The sequence below is a fragment of the Oncorhynchus nerka genome, linkage group LG24 (genome assembly GCF_034236695.1).
Source record: "Oncorhynchus nerka isolate Pitt River linkage group LG24, Oner_Uvic_2.0, whole genome shotgun sequence".
Lineage (NCBI taxonomy): Eukaryota > Metazoa > Chordata > Actinopteri > Salmoniformes > Salmonidae > Oncorhynchus > Oncorhynchus nerka.
The window spans coordinates 19,039,827-19,062,323 of NC_088419.1; the positions used below are offsets into that span (position 1 = coordinate 19,039,827).

The window sequence follows — 22,497 nt, forward strand, 5'->3', positions numbered from 1 at the left end:
AACTTTTGAACGGTAGTGTAAATCTGCTTGAAAATCTATGGTAAGACTTGAAAATGTTTGTCTAGCAACGATCAACAACCAATTTGACAGAGCTTCAATAATTTTGAAAAGAATAATGGCAAATATTGTACAATCCAGGTGTGTAAAGTTATTACCCAGAAAGACTGGTGATTCTAACATGTATTGACTCAGGTGTGTGAATACTTAAGTAAATGATGTAACATTTACAAAAACATGTTTTCACATTGGCCTTATGAGGTATTGTATTGTGTGTAGATGGGTGAGTTTTTTTTGTCATCCATTTTGAATTCAGGCTGTAACAACTAAATGTGGAATAAGTCAAGGGGTATGATTACTTTCTGAAGGCACTGTATATAAATCATTGGTTGTGACCAGTGGAGAGGTACATCTCCTGTGCAGCCCAGTGCTCGGTTAGTGCTGCGACCAGCAGTGTACAGAGTATGTATTACAGACAGCCGATGTGACACCTACCCATACTGGTCAGCCTGCTGCATCATGGGGTGGCTCTGAGCACTGCTGACCTGGGTGTGGTGGGGGGGACGGGGGGAATTAGAGTGATGGGGGTGAGGGGAGGGAGAGTGATGGGGAGAGAGGCGAGGGCACGTTCCAGGACAACTCAGGCCGGGGTAGGCAGGGGAGCGCGCGTAGGGAGGCCTGACGTGAGGGAGGAGAGAGAAGAAGCCCCTTTGGTTTCCAAACTCACAGACACATGAGGACAAACTCTAACTGCATTTACTACACACCTTATAACCTTAGTGTGTGGATGATGACTGAATGAGGATATGTGGGGTGTGGAGTAGTGAATGTGTAGAACTTATACACAAGAATGACCCGTGGTGTTGCATCCCAAAATGGCACCTATTCCCTACACTCTAGCGAACTCCTTTTGACCAGAGCCCTATGGAATTCCCAATGGGCCCAGGTCAAAAAGTAGTGCACTATATCGGGGTAGGGTACCATTTAGGACGGGTACTATATCCCTTCTGTGGCCCCTGTCCTGACTCACCTGCCCTGTGCAGAAGGGTTGGGACCAGCGTTGGGCCCCTGCATGGCGTTGGTTCCCGGACCCAGACCTGCCTCCTGGTTAACACTGGGCAGGGGCGGTCTCATGCCCTGGCCCTGTCCGGCAGGCTGCGGCATGCTGGGAGAGGTGGGGGCCATGGTGTTGGTATTGGCACCAAGGTGGGGTCGCCCACTGGCCCCCGGGCCCAGGCCTTGCCCGGCGGGCATGGAGCCACAGGGCTGCCCAGGGCCCTGGCCGTGCATGGGGCTATTGGCATTCATGCCCAGGCTGTTGCTCATGCCAGGGCCGGGGCCGCTGTAGTTGGCACTGGGGGTCCCGCCGTAGTTAGGGGGTCTGGGGTAGTTACCTGGAGAGACAGAATAGAGTAAGTCATCAACATTAAGACTGAGGATCATCAGGTTGGCTATGTTATGTTCATCAGAACTTAAGAACATTGGAATTGGCTTGATTCATAGATTCTTCATTCACCTATCCATGTTATTTCTTTCAAAAGGACAGGCCCTGCTCAAAAGAAGTGCACTACGTAGGGAATATGGTTCTATTTGGGACACACAGCGTGTGTGATTTGAACAGAGCATTGCCTCATGTTCCTCTGTTTCAGATTCTGTACTCCAGCCAGACCAATCTTTCATAGGGTATTTCACATGAGAGAAAAAAAGCGCACACACACTTTGATGTCATGTGAGACTTCCAAAAATACATTAACTCGGTCGTGGTGTTTCAGGGAGAGCTGCTATTTTGGCTCTTCCTGGAGTTATTCTGGTTCCATCCCTATAACGAGCTTTGCTCACAGGCAAAGGAGAGGAGAAGGGGATGGGGGGGGTCTGGGACTCTGCCAATTATATGGAAATTCACTGGCAGCATCAGCTTCTCTGTAGTCATGTTAATCCTAGAATTCCCCTCGGGAACACAGGGCTGTGACATGGATCAGACAAGGTCATCCTCCCCGAGTGGCCACAGAAACAGTTTGCTTCCCAAACAGCACCCTATTCCCTATTTGGTGCACTATTTTGACCAGGGCCCAATAGACACACATTTGGGACGCAGACCCAGTCCTGTCTGTTCACACTGATCAACTGTACTGCTCTGTGCTGGTGCTTTTAGTTAGTAGTGAAGGGGGCTTCTATTTTAGGCTTTCTGTAGGAGCGAGATGTTTGTATTGAGTTATGTGAATTAGTGGTGTAATGCATGCGGTGTGCTGTCAACCAGTTGGTTGACTGGATGAAAGCGTGCAGCATTCATCAATCTACTCTGTTTCAGCGAAGGATGGAAACCGACCCATGGACGTCGTAAGCGCTCATCTGGAACGGGGCTCACACAAATTGGGTCATTACGGTAATCCATCTCGTGTGTGGTAGCATGCCTTGATGAATGCGTGACCAATGTGTGTGCGTTTTCATAGCTGAGGTCTCTGCCCCCACCCGCTCTCCCTGCTCCAGATCCCTGATTAATAGTCCCTGCTGTGTGTGCCTGGTGTCTGGCTCTGGACACCACACTACAAAGACCTGGGTTCAAATACTAGGTGGGTGGGGTTTGGAGTTTTGGGAAACTTCTATTGGTTCCAATGTGACACGCATCAGAGGGAAATTATTTCAAATAGTACTTAAAACCAGGTGTGCTGGATAGCCCAACCAGCCACATAAAAAGAGATGGAACAAGTCTCCTCCTCTACCCCAGACGGGTGTGTGAGTGAGAGAGAGAAAGCGGGAGATGCAAAGTAGGCTACAGTATATGCAAAAACATGGAACACTTGGGAGGTAGATGGGAGATTTACTGAGCTGTGGAAAAAAACCCTGCTCTCTCCAACCCTGTGGAAATGTATGTTGGGCCATAGAATATAGTCATAGGATTGCCACCATTCCACTAGCCTCCTGCTACAGGGGAGAGAGAGTTCTGATGTGAAAAGGCCAGTGTGAATTAACAGGCTGTATGGGCACCAGCATCATCATCAGCCACGAGCATGGAGGATGTGTTACCTTGGAGGAAGATTATCATTATCAGCATGGAGGATGTGTTACCTTGGAGGAATATTATCATTATCAGCATGGAGGATGTGTTACCTTGGAGGAATATTATCATCATCAGCATGGAGGATGTGTTACCTTGGGGGAATATTATCATCATCAGCATGGAGGATGTGTTACCTTGGAGGAATATTATCATCATCAGCATGGAGGATGTGTTACCTTGGAGGAATATTATCATCATCAGCATGGAGGATGTGTTACCTTGGAGGAATATTATCATTATCAGCATGGAGGATGTGTTACCTTGGAGGAATATTATCATTATCAGCATGGAGGATGTGTTACCTTGCAGGAATATTATCATCATCAGCATGGAGGATGTGTTACCTTGGAGGAATATTATCATTATCAGCATGGAGGATGTGTTACCTTGGAGGAATATTATCATTATCAGCATGGAGGATGTGTTACCTTGGAGGAATATTATCATTATCAGCATGGAGGATGTGTTACCTTGGAGGAATATTATCATTATCAGCATGGAGGATGTGTTACCTTGGAGGAATATTAGGAGAAGGGTGAATTTGCTGCTAGACCAGGTATGGGGATGGGGCTACCAAAAACTGGAACTCGTGAGGGGCTGCAGTGGCTCGTGGGTCTGCGTACCGTATACTTTTAGCTGACATGGGTTAATTGAGTGACTGCTGATGCACAACCACATTTCAAAATTGCACCTTGGGGTCTCAACTTACTGTTAATAGAATACACAACTGAGTTCCTATTTGACATTTTTGGTTTTTTAAATAATGACAATAATAATAACATTTATTGGTCCTTAAAAAAAGAGGAAGCTGACCCTAGATCTGTACTTAGGGGAAACGTCACCCCGGAGTGGAATATTACCTTGGGGGCCGTACTGGCTGGTCTGGGGTCCGTACGAGGGGCAGGGGCCCCCCTGCAGCTGCTGCTGGTGGTAGGAGCTTTGGGGGTGCATGGAGCCACCGGGGGACGAGTGAGGGGACATGGCGGGTCCCTGACCTGACTGCTGGGGGACTGTGGTGTTCCGCTGCATGGCAGGTGGGAACCCTGGAAAGAACAAAAGAATGAGAGCGAAAGGAGAGAGCCCTGTTAAAATCATTCTAATTGAAAGCAGAAATATAGGAAGGTTAGGACTGAGGTAACCTAGCTACTCTTAAAAGGAGACATTTTCCTCTCAGACTCCATTATATTTGAACCCAATTGTCAATGTAGCAATTGAGTTCAATTGAAGTGTACTCGCTTGAGTTGAATGGTAACACTTACCTTTGCCTTCTGAAAACCACTACCAAATGCTACAGCAAACGTCCAAATCGACATTTAAACTGATCTGAAAGGATGACAAATAGCACAAGAGCTAATACACCCCCGCCCGCCATGGAAAAGGTCTCCCATCTGTTTGAAATGTGATCTTTTCATCTCACTTGATCAAAACCTCATTCTAAGGGCAGAGGAGTGATACAACCACTTGAATACACAAACTCACTACCTCTTAAAGGGATAGCTCACCCAAATGACATACTGGTTTACTTACCATGTAATCAGTCAATAGACACAGTAAGAAAGACATTCATTTGGGTGAACTATCCCTTTAAATATGAATGAGTACATGATGCATGGAATGCTAAGGCATCAATGGAATTTAGACTATGGGGGATAGAAGGACGCCGGATTGGAACACATTCTACAAATCTGATCTAAGCAAGTGGATATTGGTGAACTCCGTCATGATTGAAGTATTTTAACAGGCCCACAATGTGGTTACTAAACTCCCATTTGGATCCTTTGGCTGTTTTCACTGCATAACATTTAGAAGTTGTCCCTTTTCAGGTTCAAAAGTGACTGTTAAATGCCAACTTCGGGCCATATAACCTGGCAGCATAGCTAGCGCATACAGAAATGGGTGGCGCATACAGAAATGGGTGGCGCATACAGAAATGGGTGGCGCATACAGAAATGGGTGGTGCATACAGAAATGGGTGGTGGTAGTCAGTTGTTTTGAACTGTAATGCAGTCGATTGGTGACAATGACATGGACATGTGGTGGGGTTGACATCCACACTTCAATTTTTACCTCAAAAATAGTCTGAAATACACTAAAATGTAGGCTAATTTAACTGGGGGTGCAATGAGGAGATCTTTCCCCCATACGTTTCCATGGCATTTCCATTGTTTTGGTCGAGTTCCATTGACCTATTTAACATCTATTCTTATTTTAAGTATTTCTGTCCTTGTCTATTCATGTTCTGTATTATGACATGTTTCATGTGGACCCCAGGAAGAGTCGCTGCTGCTTTAACAGTAGCTAATGGGGATCCTAATAATATACTCTTCATACAGTCCTGATAAGGCCAATAGGAAAATCTGATGACTTCCCCCTTCCCCGTGGTTCAGCAGCTCACTCACATGCCCCATTTCAATAGACTCCGCTCCCCAAGCTTGGAGTGACTAATCGTTTGTATTAATGCCACCACTGTTACAATGATCCCCTTTAGACAGTGAGAAAAAGGTTCTGCCTAGCTGGCAGCTGAGGTGTTATTTTGACTATTACTTGCTAGGCCTTTACCCAGTGCTGGGCTGAGGGTGGGCCATAGAAAACAGCCTGATTGACATGTCTGACTGCTTGGTCACTGACAACCATATTGGCAACCGCTGAGAGGCACAGCCATGGTTACTCTATAAAGGCAGAGTCTGTGTCCTAAATTGCACCATATTCCCTACATAGTGCACTACTTTTGACCAGAGCCCTATAGGTCCTGGTCAAAACGTGTGTACTAAATAGAGAATGGGGTGCCATTTGGGAAACATGCTGAAGTTCTGGCCCAGTGCTGACAACAGCCCAGAGGTATAGAGGGAGTGGAATCTATGGCTAATCTGTTGTACTAATGATCCTATGGAAAAACCAGCAGTAGAAATGGACTGCTATACATCATTAGGGAGGGACTACGGCTTATGGTGTACAATTAGATTACTTCCGTCCTGGGGTCAGGCTGTGTACACCAGAGGAGACCTTCTTTATCAAACCACTGTTGAAACAAACATGGATTTGACCACAGAAGCGGCCGTGGATATACGAGTTGGTTGCTGATTACTCTGACTTCATGTTAAATCTCCCGGAAGAGGGGGGTTGTGGGTCACAGGTGGTGTAATGTGCAGGAGAATCTCACCTCTCTCCTGAGACATGGGGGACTGGCTCAGGGTGGAATGGGAACCCACATCAGACATGTTCCCAGGGGTCTGTGGGGCCATCTGGGTGCCTGGGAGGAGAGAGGGGCAAGCGTCAGTGGGACACACACACACGTCCCCAGCTCCTTCGTGTCAGTGTGATGGCCTGAAGAGCAGCAGTGTGTCCAGCTAAAGGAACCCCTCCCTAATGGGGGCTAATGACTGACAGCTCTCCCAGTAGGGGTGAGAGCGTGTGTGTGTGTCAACGGCTAAATGGTCTCCCATCGACCTCGTTATCACCCAGAGCAGCGAGAGAGAAGGCGAATGAACTAACTTTGCCCGCAAATAACAAAACTCCCCCAACTAGTCCAGCCCTGGAGTCAACAAGGCCAACAATGCGCTGCACTGTGGGAGAGTAATTGTGTTAAAGTGACTCCGAACTGCTAACATAGTTTAGAAACTATTTTAATGACCAAGGCCTTTGTTTTGGAGCTGGAGTATAAACCAGCTAGAGAACCTCCCCTGACTGCCCCAGCTGCCTGTACAGATATAAGAACAGACGTCTCTCCCCCTCCCACTGTGACTAGCTACTATAGAGTCACTAACTCAAAAGAAGTTCAGAAAGAACTGACTGGAATGAGACAAAGGAGCTCTTTTTTCTTCCACAGATGAGCCAGTCATGACAACCAGAGCTGCTGCAGTTCCACTGTGGCTGTCTCAGTGTGTCAGAACTGCTCTCTGAAATATAATGGATGAAATACTGCACATTCAGTTACTGTATCAAGCCTAGCACACTGGTCCTTACTCCCTGTCCGAGGTAGGTGTGTGTGTGTGTGTGTGTGTGTGTGTGTGTGTGTGTGTGTGTGTGTGTGTGAGATGTGGTAGAGTGTGTAGGTGTCTCCTAGACCTAGGTGCATGGTGGCAGGGATTCGTTCTATACCTGGGACACTGGCGGGGGAGATCGGTCCGGAGCGCGATTGGCTGGATCCCACGGGTGATCCCACGGGGGAGGGGGAGGGGCCGCTACGCAGGCGAGGGGACATGTGGGGTGAGAAGGGAGACTGGGCCGGGTTACTCTGCTCGCCCTGGCTGCTGGTGGACCCCGAAGCACTGACCGCTGAGCTGATAGCCACCTCTGTGCCCGTGGGAAGGTCATCTATAGACCCAGACAGGTCCTGGAACAGAAGAAGAGAGAGCAACCAAGGGGAAAGCCAGGGTTGTGTTCATTCGGCACCAAACTGAAGAAAATGGACTGAAACAGGAAGCGACTACCTGCAAAACATTTTTAAATTGTGCTCCGTTTTGTGCCCTGAACGAACACGACCCAGAAGAAATACCACTAAGCATTCTTCACCAACAGATGGTAAAAACTTCACCAGTCACTTGACATAACGTCCAACATAGACAGAAAGACATTGGGAGTGTTGGAAATCTCGATGTCCAGGAGGAAGGTTTTACCAAATTCAGTTAAAGCCAAAACCAGGCAGGCCAGATGGCCATCTCTCAGTCTATACTACTGCTTTAATAGCCAGAGAAACAAATGGCACCTTATTCCCTAAATAGTGCACTTCTATTAACCAGAGGCCTGATCAAAACTAGTGTACTATATAGGGAATAGGATGCCATTTGGGATGCAACCAGCATCATAGCAACAATCACCAATTTACCTAACTGGCATAAACACCTCAAATTTAAGCAGATTTGGCCAAAGTACCTACAAAAGAGAGCCGTGCCAAATGTCATCAATGCCAAATCAAGAATGGAGACAAGAGTTTAATAGTGCCAATGAGTTGCCCTCCAATGTGCCTCCCTTTTTCCCTCTGCGCTTTTGATAGTTGTGGAAACGGTGTGGTCGATGGCCTCTCTCCCAGCTGGCAAGCAGGCAGCTCTTAACTATGACCTGTCACCCGTCAATATGACACTTCCTCTGAGGCCTTAACAACCACTTACTGTATGATCAGTCACTTAAAATACCCACAGCGCCACAAAGCAGTTAATAGCATCCCAGCTATGCATTTAAAAACCACGCAGACTAAAAGCCAATTACACTAGACTGCAATGCACCCTGCTGTGCAGTGGGATCCTCTCGTCTGCACTCCTCTCAAGTTCCTACATGTGTCCCAAAGGGTTTTCTAGTTCACCATCACAGGGTAACATCAGAGGTAATGGGGGTTGGATGGTCCTATTCACCATCACAGGGTAGCATCAGAGGTAATGGGGGTTGGATGGTCCTATTCACCATCACAGGGTAACATCAGAGGTAATGGGGGTTGGATGGTCCTATTCACCATCACAGGGTAACATCAGAGGTAATGGGGGTTGGATGGTCCTATTCACCATCACAGGGTAGCATCAGAGGTAATGGGGGTTGGATGGTCCTATTCACCATCACAGGGTAGCATCAGAGGTAATGGGGGTTGGATGGTCCTATTCACCATCACAGGGTAGCATCAGAGGTAATGGGGGTTGGATGGTCCTATTCACCATCATTGGGGGTTGGATGGTCCTATTCACCATCATTGGGGGTTGGATGGTCCTATTCACCATCATTGGGGGTAATGGGGGTTGGATGGTCCTATTCACCATCATTAGAGGTAATGGGGGTTGGATGGTCCTATTCACCATCATTAGAGGTAATGGGGGTTGGATGGTCCTATTCACCATCATTAGGGGTAATGGGGGTTGGATGGTCCTATTCACCATCATTAGAGGAAATGGGGGTTGGATGCTCCTATTCACCATCATTAGAGGTAATGGGGGTTGGATGGTCCTATTCACCATCATTAGAGGTAATGGGGGTTGGATGCTCCTATTCACCATCACAGGGGAGCATCATTAGAGGTAATGGGGGTTGGATGCTCCTATTCACCATCACAGGGGAGCATCATTAGAGGTAATGGGGGTTGGATGCTCCTATTCACCATCACAGGGGAGCATCATTAGAGGTAATAGGGGTTTGTATGCTCCTATTCACCATCACATGGGAGCATCATTAGAGGTAATGGGGGTTGAGTGCAGCGTCCCTAATATTTGCACTGGACTACACACACACACTCTCTCTCTCTCTCTCACTCCCCACATACGCTGCAGCTACTCTATTATCTATCCTGATTGCCTAGACACTTTTACCCCTACCTACATGTACATATTACCTAGACTACCTCGTACCCCTGCACACTGTATCCAGCCCCCTGTATCCAGCCCACCTGCATCCAGCCCCCTGTATCCAGCCCGACTGCATCCAGCCCCCTGCATCCAGCCTGCCTGCATCCAGCCCCCATGTATCTAGCCCGCCTGCATCCAGCCCCCTTGTATCCAGCCCCCTGCATCCAGCCCCCTGTATCAGCCCCCTGCGTCCAGCCCCCTGCGTCCAGCCCCATTGTATCCAGCCCCCTGCATCCAGCCCCCTGCATCCAGCCCCCTGTATCCAGCCCCCCTGTATCCAGCCTCATTGTTATTTTATTACCATCCCCCTTTTTCTTGACTTTTTAAATTCTGCTTTGTTGGGAAGGGATCGTAAATGAGCATTTCACAGTAAAGTCTACACCTGTTGTATTCGGCACGTGACAAACAATTCCCTACATAGCACACTTCATAGGGCTCTAGTCAAAAGTAGTGCACGATACAGGGTGGCATTTGGGATGCAAGCCAAGGCTTTCTCTTCAGTTTTCAGCATGTGTTACATATTTCAACAACAAAGCCTTTATTTCACCAATTGAAAAGGCACTGGGGGACCACTTCTACCTGTTTACATATATTCCTCCAGACTTGTGCAGCTTGCATGATTTTTCGGATACAATTATTCCCATTCGTTAGTGGCCCCAGCTTACTAACTTTACGGATAGAATTATTCCCATTCGTTAGTGGCCCCAGCTTACTAACTTTACGGATATAATTATTCCCATTCGTTAGTGGCCCCAGCTTACTAACTTTACGGATATAATTATTCCCATTCGTTAGTGGCCCCAGCTTACTAACTTTACGGATATAATTATTCAGGCTTTTTAACCGCCTCCCTTCCCTCACCCTGCTCTGTCACTATGGACACGTCAGTGAAAGAAGAGGGATAAATAAATGTGGGTTGCTACGGAAACGGTTGAAATGGGACCATGAAGGAGCCATGCACACATGTGCCACATTGCAGAGAGAGAAAGTTGCTTTCCAGTTTTGTTCACCTGCTGATAATTTGTTTCCCAGCTCTCTTATTTCTCAGCCCCCAGGATTGCTCAGCCTGTGTGTGTGTGTGTGTGTGTGTGTGATTCACCCCAGGCAGCAAGGAGCAGTGTGCTGACTGTGCATAGTGTGGGGGAGTAAGCACATCGCTGCCCTCTCTGCTCATAGCCTGGCTATTTGGACACAACGCACCCAAGATGTTGCTGATGGGCAGACAGACGACTAGATGGAGCTGGGGCTCTAAAGTAGCTATGACACATTCACCAGAGCACCCGCCATCGTCTTCTCATCCCCCAGTCATTTGATTCTGTCCATATAGTTTGAAAAAAAGTATTGCCTTTGACAAATATGCTATTGAGAAAATAGTAAAAGCCAAGGAAGGCCAGTGGGACCGCCTGGGTCTAGATCTTCCCCCATCAAATGTGTCCCAGTAGGGGGTAGCAGCAGTGGCAGTGGTCCTGAGCAGAACACTGTGGTGTACACACACAGAGACATTCAGAAGGCTAAGGAGGGGAATCAGACTCTGTGAAATCTGACAAGGAGCGCTGCCTGGCGTATTAAGTTTGATGAGCGCTCTCAGGAGACGACGAGTGTATCTAGAGACAGTGGGAACGTGACTCGGTGCAGAGCGATGGATGGGAGATTAGACAGACAGCCTCCAGTGGGAAGTGCAGTCTCTCTGGGGTAGGGATGAGGCGGCACAATAATGCCATGTTCAAAAGAAGACTGATGGGCTTTTCTTCTGAGGACAACTTTAGATGAGTTTGATGGCATACATCCAGTTGCCAGATTCCTGATAATGTAACTCAGGGTGATGTTTAGGTTCTGATGCCTGAACCCATATCAGAGGACTGGATTACTTCTCCATCTGGCCCCACTATGGGTGGGAGTGTGTGCTGGGATAGGAAGATGCACCAGCCACCCAGCTTTCAACACAAACACCACTACAAAGCAGAGTAAAAGCAGAGAGCCTGAAGGACAGAAAACAGCACTCAGGCACTGGTGCAGAATAGTAATGAGAGCGAATGCGAGAGACACACACTGGTTCTGTGATGTGCATAGAAGTCAAGGTTCTTCTTCTGTCTTCAGCACTGTGAACACCAGTCCATATGCACACTGACTGGCTGTGCCTTTCAGAAGACGACTCCACAAGCACTGCTGTAGCAGTAGGATCATGAAAGAGGACACATTGAGAGGGGGCTGAAATAGAAACCTGTGGTACTCATTGCCTTTTCTCCCCTCTCATCCGGTCTCCTATTTAGCCCGAGGGTTGGTGTGATGGAGTCTCTCTCCTTCCTGCCAACACAACACACGCATGGCCCTCCGGGGACAACCTCACACACTCATGCCCAATTAAAATATTGACAGCCAACGGAGGCTTTTTGTTCTGTTTGAAGTCCCCGTTTCAGACGGCGCTCATCACCGTGGCTCTGGATGTCCTGGTTGGATGCATCCCAAATTGCACCATATTCCCTTATACCGTGTAACACTAGTGGACTGTAATCGAAACTTCTGTACTTTTGCTACAAAAAAAACAAAGCGGTTTGGTACGAGAACTTTTGTATGTTTGGTACTTCTGTCAAATCTGTCTCATGTGATTGAGAGGATCAAGTCTATCAGCCCAGTCCCATTACAGCCCAGTCCCTTTACAGCCCAGTCGCATTACAGCCCGGTCCCATTACAGCCCGGTCCCATTACAGCCCAGTCCCATTACAGCCCGGTCCCATTACAGCCCAGTCCCATTACAGCCCAGTCCCATTACAGCCCAGTCCCATTACAGCCCAGTCCCTTTACAGCCCAGTCGCATTACAGCCCGGTCCCATTACAGCCCGGTCCCATTACAGCCCAGTCCCATTACAGCCCAGTCCCATTACAGCCCAGTCCCATTACAGCCCAGTCCCATTACAGCATTACAGCCCAGTCCCTTTACAGCCCAGTCCCATTACAGCACGGTCCCATTACAGCACGGTCCCATTACAGCACGGTCCCATTACAGCACGGTCCCATTACAGCCCGGTCCCATTACAGCCCAGTCCCATTACAGCATTACAGCCCGGTCCCATTACAGCCCAGTCCCATTACAGCATTACAGCCCGGTCCCTTTACAGCCCGGTCCCATTACAGCATTACAGCCCGGTCCCTTTACAGCCCAGTCCCATTACAGCCCGGTCCCTTTACAGCCCGGTCCCATTACAGCATTGCAGCCCGGTCCCTTTACAGCATTACAGCCCGGTCCCATTACAGCATTACAGCCCGGTCCCATTACAGCATTACAGCCCGGTCCCTTTACAGCATTACAGCCCGGTCCCTTTACAGCCCGGTCCCATTACAGCATTACAGCCCGGTCCCATTACAGCATTACAGCCCGGTCCCTTTACAGCCCGGTCCCATTACAGCATTACAGCCCGGTCCCTTTACAGCCCGGTCCCATTACAGCATTACAGCCCGGTCCCATTACAGCCCGGTCCCATTACAGCATTACAGCCCGGTCCCTTTACAGCCCGGTCCCATTACAGCATTACAGCCCGGTCCCTTTACAGCCCGGTCCCATTACAGCCCGGTCCCATTACAGCCCGGTCCCATTACAGCCCGGTCCCATTACAGCACGGTCCCATTACAGCCCGGTCCCTTTACAGCCCGGTCCCATTACAGCCCGGTCCCATTACAGCCCAGTCCCATTACAGCCCAGTCCCATTACAGCCCAGTCCCATTACAGCATTACAGCCCGGTCCCATTACAGCCCGGTCCCATTACATCCCAGTCCCATTACAGCCCAGTCCCATTACAGCCCAGTCCCATTACAGCCCAGTCCCATTACAGCCCAGTCCCATTACAGCACAGTCCCATTACAGCACAGTCCCATTACAGCACAGTCCCATTACAGCACAGTCCCATTACAGCACAGTCCCATTACAGCACAGTCCCATTACAGCACAGTCCCATTACAGCACAGTCCCATTACAGCACAGTCCCATTACAGCACAGTCCCATTACAGCACAGTCCCATTACAGCACAGTCCCATTACAGCACAGTCCCATTACAGCACAGTCCCATTACAGCCCAGTCCCATTACAGCCCAGTCCCATTACAGCCCAGTCCCATTACAGCCCAGTCCCATTACAGCACAGTCCCATTACAGCACAGTCCCATTACAGCCCAGTCCTATTACAGCCCAGTCCTATTACAGCCTGAAGAGCCATTCATTGCTAGGGCTGTCTGGGCTACATTAGCTCTCCAGTCCCCACTCATGCTGCACAGACATTAACACACTTGAATAATGCAACACGGCATGCAGAAATGTTGAAACTGTTCGCAAAACAATGTCCATACAGGCTAGAGGTCGACCGATTAATTAGGGCAGATTTAAAGTTTTCATAACAATCGGAAATCGTTCATTTTTTTTTTTTACACCTTTATTTAATCTTTATTTAACGAGGCAAGTCAGTTAAGAACACATTCTTATTTTCAATGACGGCCTAGGAACGGAGGGTTAACTGCCTTGTTCAGGGGCAGAACGACATATTTTCACCTTGTCAGCTCAGGGATTCAATCTTGCAACCTTACGGTTAACTAGTCCAACGCTCTAACCACCTGCCTCACGAGGAGCACGCCTGTTACGCGAATGCAGTAAGAAGCCACAGTAAGTTGCTAGCTAGCATTAAACTTAATCAATCATAATCACTAGTTATAACTACACATGGTTGATGATATTACTAGTTTATATTGCGTGTCCTGCGTTGCATATAATCGGTGCTGTGCGCATTCGCAAAAAAAGTACTGTCGTGGCTCCAACGTGTACCTAACCATAAACACCAATGCCTTTCTTAAAATCAATACACAGAAGTATACATTTTTAAACCTGCTTATTTATCTAAAAGAAATCCAGGTTAGCAGGCAATATTAACCAGGTGAAATTGTGTCACTTCTCCTGCGTTCATTGCACGCAGAGTCAGGGTATATGCAACAGTTTGGGCCGACCTGGCTCATTGAGAACGAATTTGCCAGAATTTTACGTAATTATGACATGACATTGAAGGTTGTGCAATGTAACAAGAATATTTAGACTTAGGGATGCCACCCGTTAGATGAAATACGGAACGGTTCCATATTTCACTGAAAGAATAAATGTTTTGTTTTCGAGATGATAGTTTCCGGATTCTACCATATTAATGACCTACGGCTCATATTTCTGTGTGTTATTATGTAATAATTAAGTCTATGATTTGATAGAGCAGTCTGACTGAGCGCTAATAGCGTTTCAAACATCACTCGCTCTGAGACTTGGAGTAGTTGTTCCCCTTGCTCTGCATGGGTAACGCTGCTTCGAGGGTGGCTGTTGTCGATGTGTTCCTAGTTCGAGCCCAGGTAGCGGCGAGGAGAGGGACGGAAGCTATATTGTTACACTGGCAATACTAAAGTGCCTATAAGAACATCCAATAGTCAAAAGGTATATGAAATACAAATGGTATAGAGAGAAATAGTCCTATAATTCCTACAACCTAAAACTTCTTACCTGGGAATATTGAAGACTCATGTTAAAAGGAACCCCCAGCTTTCATATGTTCTCATGTTCTGAGCAAGGAACTTAATTAAACGTTAGCTTTCTTACATGGCACATATTGCACTTTTACTTTCTTCTCCAACACTTTGTTTTTGCATTATTTAAACCAAAATGAACATGTTTCATTATTTATTAGAGGCTAAATTGATTTTATTGATGTATTATATTAAGTTAAAATAAGTTCATTCAGTATTGTTGTAATTGTCATTATTACAAATACATTTTTTAAAAATTGTCCGATTAATCAGTATCGTCGTTGAAAAATCATAATCAATCAACCTCTAATACAGGCTAGAACACCTTTACCATGCTAGACCGGTAGCTTCCAGCTTTAAATTGTAGGCTTTCCTTGCTAGCTTACAGCTGAATTCACTACCCTAGTACTCCGTTAATATGCAAACCATAATGTGAAATATGCTGATTTCAAAGCCGATTGTCACCAAAAACATTGTTAATTCACTTAGTCTCCCTCACCACCAAAAACTAATTTACGTCTTTGTCTTACTTATCCATCCTGTCTGGTTTCCACTAGATTCCATAGCCACAAAGTCAGATTCCACATGCACATTCTGATCGTTTGTCATCTTTAACCCCATGAAATCAGCCTCAATAACTCAATGCATGCACACACTCCTATTGAATAATATCCATTCACCTGTATTGTGAATAGACCTAGCCTACATCTTGATTTAAACAGTTTATCAATAGAGATTTACCATTCAACTAAATGATTACAATTATGTTGCTTTTTTAGTTAGATTGTACTATCAATTTGACTTTGGTAAAAACAATTGATTCAATTAATGTGTACACAGATGTCAAAAAACATTGACATAACCTTTGTCACATATAATGATATTGATCTCAAAAGACACCCAGCGATTGAACAGAACAGTAGCTGAGTTTCTGTCTGGATCAAGTGCCATTCTATGACTTTGGCTAAAACGGCTTCTTTTTTTTGCGTGGTATTGTGATGCATCAAGTATTGTGATAGGAAAACTGGTATCATGACAACACTACAGTGTACACTACATTTGACCAGGGCCCATTTGACCAGGGCACTATATAGGGAATAGGGCACCATTTGGGACAAAAACCTTTACCTTAACAGGTGGCCTTGTCTGAGCCACTCAAACCGTGACAGGCTACAGCCAACCAGCTCCAGGACTGAATTATCCAACTACCAATAAGGATTGGGGATGCCATAAGAGGAGACAACTGAAATATGGAAGGGGAGAGAGGCCTGGGGGAAGGAATAGCTGCTGACAATACAATAGAACAACCCCATCCCAAGGAGCTACAGAGAGGGGCATCAGCATTTACAAATCATGAGTAGCAGTCAGATGACACACACACACAGGCTGTGCTGAAAAATAATTTAGACTTAATGACAGCGTGTAAGAAATAGTGGGGAACGGGGACAGCAGCAATCTGACTGATTTCTCTAAGGGTGCATGTGTGTGATTGAGGCTGAGCGAGTGTGTAAAAAACAAATATAGCTGAGCAGTATCATTAATACAATAAATTCCTCATTTGACTAGAGTAGCACTACGGGACAGAGGGGATGGGGGGCTGGTGTAGAATAGATTCACCAGTATGATTTGGAACAAAGAAAAAGAGGAACAAGGGGGAGAACATAAAGCATTGTGAAAAATTAGGGACTGTCCAAGACTTTCATTTTCTTTGATTTAGATGAAAAAAAAAAGTAATTACCTTCTCTCACATCCTCCAGACAATCAATATATGAGAGAGAGAGAGTGAGCGAGAGAGAGATGAGAGCAGGAGCGAGCGAAATGGAGCGAGCGAAATGGAGCGAGCGAAATGAGGAAACGAGCGAGCGAGATGAGGGAGCGAGCAAGCAAATTATCAAGGAACCTACCAGGTACAACCCTAAATCCGTAAACAGAGGCACCCTCAGATATCATCCTGACCAACCCGCCCTCTAAATACACCTCTGCTCTCCCTCCCTCGCGCTCTCTCCCCCTCGCTCCCGTGCCCCGCTCTCCCCCTCCCCCACTCCGCCTCGCCCCCACTCTCTCTCCCCTAGCCTCGCGCTCTCCCCCACTCGCCCTCTCCCACGCTCTCCCTCCCCTTGCCTCGCACTCTCCCCCGCCTCACTCGCTCCCTCTCCCCTACCCTCGCTCTCTCTCCCCTCGCCGCACTCTCCCCGCCTCACTCGCTCCCTCTCCTCGCTCTCTTCTCCCCCTCGCCTCGCACTCTCCCCGCGCCTCGCACTCTCCCCCACTCGCGCTCTCCCCCGCTCTCCCTCCCCGCTCCCCTCATCTCCTTCCCCCTCCCTCCCTCCTTCGCACTCTCCCTCCGCGCTCTGCTCCCTCTCCCGCGCTCCGCTCCCTCTCCCTCGCTGCTCCCTCTCCCTCGCCTCACTCGCTCCCTCTCCCTTGCCTCGCGCTCTCCCCCGCCTCACTCGCTCCCTCTCCCTTGCCTCGCGCTCTCCCCCGCCTCACTCGCTCCCTCTCCCTACAATACCCTATAGGCCCTGGTCAAAGGTAGTGTGCCATTTGGGGTGTAGCATAGACACAGACTGGGAAGGTTAGGCCTCTGGCCCCTGAGGTATAATGGATGGGAATCCAGTCCTCTTGTAGTCTGTACCAACCTTACCTACTACTACAATACTGTTTCATCTTCCAGTTCAGCTAACAGCACAGTGCATTCTGAGTGCTAGTGATTTAAAGAGAAATAGTTGCTAGGGCGTCCCTCTCACACCCAGTGTAATAACAGACAGCATTTTGCTGATTTCCCCCCTCAATGCTGTGGTGGGTTTGATGAGTGGAGCTCCATGTAGGGGAGAGGCACAACACTAGAGCTGCCATCCGCTCAACCCCCCTGTCCCTCAGGCCAACCAATAGCAGAGTGGCAACCCATCCCCCCCCCCTCCGACCCTTTGCCAGTGGCTCAGCCAACCAGCTCGCAGCTCTGCCTGCCTTAGACTCCCCTCCTCCTCTCTCCTTTCCCTCCAGCTCATCCCCCTTGTGCGCATTCTAATTATGGGGAGTGAGCCGCAATGCACAGAGGAAAGAATCAAAGGAGGGATGAAGGATACAGGAGGGAGGGGGAGAGAAATGAAGGGTACGGGAGGGAGGGGAAATGAAGGGTACGGGAGGGAGGGGAAATGAGGGGAAATGAGGGGTACGGGAGGGAGGGGAAATGAAGGGTACAGGAGGGAGGGGAAATGAAGGGTACAGGAGGGAGGGGAAATGAAGGGTACAGGAGGGAGGGGAAATGAAGAGTACAGGAGGGAGGGGAAATGAAGGGTACAGGGGGAGGGGAAATGAAGGGTACAGGAGGGAGGGGAAATGAGGGGTACAGGAGGGAGGGGAAATGAAGGGTACAGGAAGGAGGGGAAATGAAGGGTACAGGAGGGGGAATGAAGGGGGAAATGAAGGGTACAGGAAGGAGGGAGGGGAGGGGGGAAATGAAGGGTACAGGAGGGAAATGAAGGGTACAGGAGGGAGGGAGGATACAGGAGGGAGGGAGGGAGGGAGGGTGGATACAGGAGGGAGGGAGGGAAGAGAGATGAAGGGTACAGGAGAGAGAAGAGGAGGCAACAGTCACAGGATGTAGATCAGCCTCTAGGTCTTAGAATAAACAACACTCCTTTCAGCCTGCAAGTAATTAGAATGCAGTGTGTGTAGGGGGGGAGCAGCAAGCTTTAACATCAGTGTGGCAGGCCCAATGTGTCTGCTTCACTGCAGCTGTGCTCTCAGAGGAAAGCAGGCAGGCAAGGCCCCTACCCACCCCCTCTCACTCATGGGAGCAGACAGAGTACACAGAGTGGGGAGGGGATGGGAGCAGACAGAGTGGGGAGGGGATGGGAGCAGACAGAGTGGGGAGGGGATGGGAGCAGACAGAGTGGGGAGGGGATGGGAGCAGACAGAGTGGGGAGGGGATGGGAGCAGACAGAGTGGGGAGGAGGGAAAGAGGAGAAAATAATGTGAGTTTGTGTAAGGGGAACAGCAGAAAGAACCAACAGAACGGAGGGAGAGAGGGGGGCTAGTTGTTTTAGATAGGACGACGCCAAATGCTTGTCAGCAGACAGAAAGAAGAGGGAACACAGAATGCAGGCTTTTCTTCTTCTCTCCCTCTGCTGTAATCTTTCAAACTCAGCAGCCGCCCCTTGCTTCGCTGGTTTAGTTATTGCGGTGCATTTTGCTGCCTCTGAAACGACTTCTGGGCTCCCATCCCTCACTAGACCTTTTAATCATCTTATGTCTCATTCTCAGTTTGTGTTCTCTCCCTCCCCCTCTCTCTAACTCACTGAGCTGCCCGCTCTCCTTTTCTCCCACCAGTAAACAGTCAGTTCCATTGTTTTTTCATTCAAATATGTATCTTTCCTTAACCCATCATTTTCACAAAATGGGAAGAAAACAGCGGGAGAAGTTGGGTAAAAAAACAGGTCAAGAGGCCGTCTGCATGCGTTTGTGTGCGACATAAAAAGCACACGCAGAGGCCTAGGAAAATAAATGACACCATCAGTCCTCCCTCTCAAACACAGCGTTGAATAACTGTGCTCACACCTGTCCTTGGATTGGCTCTGCTGTGAGAACCCTGTGGTTGCCACAATACTCACATGTCTGTCGCACAATTTCATCATTTGTCTGTCAAACTCGTAGTAATTAGGGCTGTCAGGCGATTAATCAAGTTAATGGCATTAGTTAAATCGAAATCTTTGAATTTCCTCAAATTTGACCCTAAAGAAAGATTATTTCCATTTAAAAAGCAGTGCATTTAGTTACATACTGATTCTAAGATTCTTGATTCTAAGGTATGGAAACACAACATTATCTATATCAGAATGTTTTAATAGCATTTTACACCATAAACACCACAAGTCACTGACACAGCTATGAATGCTCCCATTGTTTCAGTAGCCCTACTGCCTATTATCAATGTTCTTGAAGTTTGCTCACAACACACACAGGTCTAAGTACTGTTGAAGCGTCGGCATCCTAAATGGGTGTGACTACAGGAAGAAAAAAAATAACTTTTAAAAGTAACCATCTTGACTGTCCAGATAACTTGACACACACAGGCTTACACACTCCCTCCACCCCTCACCCACTTACTCTGCTCTCACACACTGTTGGGAAAGAGCTAAAGACATTTCACTGTACTAGCACATGTGACAAAAATAAACTTAAAAACAAACAATCATACACACCCCACTCTGGCATATGCAGCCTACCTTTGAGAAGCATATTCCTGCTCAGTTCCTCTTGTGCATAGCCTAGTCAGTGGTCAAGTTATCAGGATAATAGCAACCTCATTTATTATCAAACCAAAAGAAACGGCGTCTGGTGAGCAGTTTAAAACGTCTGCGACATGCTTTCCGCGGCTGCTAGAAGAAACACCGCTCCACTAACATTGGGCATAACTTTGACATGACTTTAGCTAAAGGCACAGCGTCTTCAGATGTGTAAAGGAACAGACATGGACTGCAGTCGTGTTGCGTCCTGCCATTCATTAAAAGGGTCCATGCGGAAACGTGTGCGGTGATGAAATGGAGACGGCGTCCCAAAAATGACAGCGATAAACATGTCACACTATTAGACCGTTAACTTTGACAAGCCCAGTAGTAATATAACTGATCTGTTAGTCGAACCCAATTTGGGATTTGACAGCTAACCTGGCGGGTTTCATTCCTGACATTATATAGGCACCCACATTGTCGGCCCTCTTGTGTGAAGGTGGTGTCATCTGTGTGTCTTGAGTGGGTTTGATTGGAATGTGTGTGTACACACTTGTGAGTAATCAATAGCTGGCCGTGTTTGAAGGGGGCTCCACGCCTCGCAACGCTGTTTTTGTCATGCTGTATTAAAAGGGAAATTGAAATGTACTGCCTCCTATTTAAATCAGCCAGACTTTTTAAAGGAGAGGAAAATAAACAGGTGGTCAGCCTGCTGGAGGTAATTCAGCCTCTCCCTTTAGACCTTAATGAGGGATGAGTCCCAATTGACACCGTAATCCCTATATAGTAGGCTACTTTTAAGCAGATCCCTATGGGCCCTGGTCAGTAGTGCACTTTAAAGGGAATGGGGTGCCATTTGGGACACAGCTCATTCCTTAACGATGTTTAATACGAGGGAGGAAGCAGGAGGAACAAGAGGCTATGTGGTTGTGATGTCTGTCTGCTGCGTGGTTACAGACACATGCTAATGCAGCTAGCGCTAGCAGGCTCACTACAGACCGGCTCAACTACGGACCGGCTCACTAAGGCACGCTCCTATTGAGCTACACACTAATGCATCATACAGGCTCAGACTACCTGCAGGTTTAACTTATTATTTTCACGATGCTCACTCACAACAGTAAAAACAACAGCAGGCCTACTGGACAACAAAGCTAGGAAAACAAAGCTAACACACACACACACTCCACCAGCACAAACAAATCAAATCTACTGGCAAAAGCCCCTCTCGTCTCCGCTAGTCAACCAGACAAGTGATATATCTCCAACAGAAGAAAAGCATCTCCACTTCAACAGGAGAGCTCCGTAGTGAGTCGGTCCGTAGTTGAGCCGGTCCGTAGTTGAGCCGGTCTGTAGTGAACCGGCAGCAGTATGGGATGCATTATAAGGCCAAAGCTACGCAGTGTGAGCCATGCTCGCTCCTATTCCTCCCTCATGCTGTTTTCTGACAGATAAGGGCACCGTGGACAGGGCCCCACATGTAGGACTGACGCAGGCAAAGAGGCAGGCACAGAGGCTGAGACACAGGCAGGCACAGAGGCTGAGACACAGGCAGGCACAGAGGCTGAGACACAGGCAGGCACAGAGGCTGAGACACAGGCAGGCACAGAGGCTGAGACACAGGCAGGCACAGAGGCTGAGACACAGGCAGGCACAGAGGCTGAGACACAGGCACGCACAGAGGCTGAGACACAGGCAGGCACAGAGGCTGAGACACAGGCAGGCACAGAGGCTGAGACACAGGCAGGCACAGAGGCTGAGACACAGGCAGGCACAGAGGCTGAGACACAGGCAGGCACAGAGGCTGAGACACAGGCACGCACAGAGGCTGAGACACAGGCACGCACAGAGGCTGAGACACAGGCACGCACAGAGGCTGAGACACAGGCACGCACAGAGGCTGAGACACAGGCACGCACAGAGGCTGAGACACAGGCACACAGAGGCTGAGACACAGGCAGGCACAGAGGCTGAGACACAGGCACGCACAGAGGCTGAGACACAGGCACGCACAGAGGCTGAGACACAGGCAGGCACAGAGGCTGAGACACAGGCAGGCACAGAGGCTGAGACACAGGCAGGCACAGAGGCTGAGACACAGGCAGGCACAGAGGCTGAGACACAGGCAGGCACAGAGGCTGAGACACAGGCAGGCACAGAGGCTGAGACACAGGCACGCACAGAGGCTGAGACACAGGCAGGCACAGAGGCTGAGACACAGGCAGGCACAGAGGCTGAGACACAGGCAGGCACAGAGGCTGAGACACAGGCAGGCACAGAGGCTGAGACACAGGCACGCACAGAGGCTGAGACACAGGCACGCACAGAGGCTGAGACACAGGC

The 22,497-nt window shown here is 48.4% G+C and overlaps 1 protein-coding gene across 4 annotated transcripts in view; it reads right to left on the reverse strand.

Annotated features, from left to right (window-relative positions):
- Window positions 1-22,497, reverse strand: part of LOC115107617 (AT-rich interactive domain-containing protein 1B-like) — a 114,000-nt gene that overhangs the window by 32,948 nt on the left and 58,555 nt on the right. For 3 of the 4 annotated variants that reach the window (XM_065008682.1, XM_065008684.1, XM_029631067.2), the window contains 5 exons: window positions 7,154-7,388; window positions 6,216-6,305; window positions 3,916-4,098; window positions 1,028-1,391; window positions 493-675 (listed from right to left, as the gene is read on the reverse strand). In XM_065008682.1, coding sequence (XP_064864754.1) covers window positions 493-675; window positions 1,028-1,391; window positions 3,916-4,098; window positions 6,216-6,305; window positions 7,154-7,388 — 1,055 coding nt within the window. The remainder of the gene's footprint in view (window positions 1-492; window positions 676-1,027; window positions 1,392-3,915; window positions 4,099-6,215; window positions 6,306-7,153; window positions 7,389-22,497) is intronic. The other variant, XM_065008685.1, reaches the window with a different exon arrangement.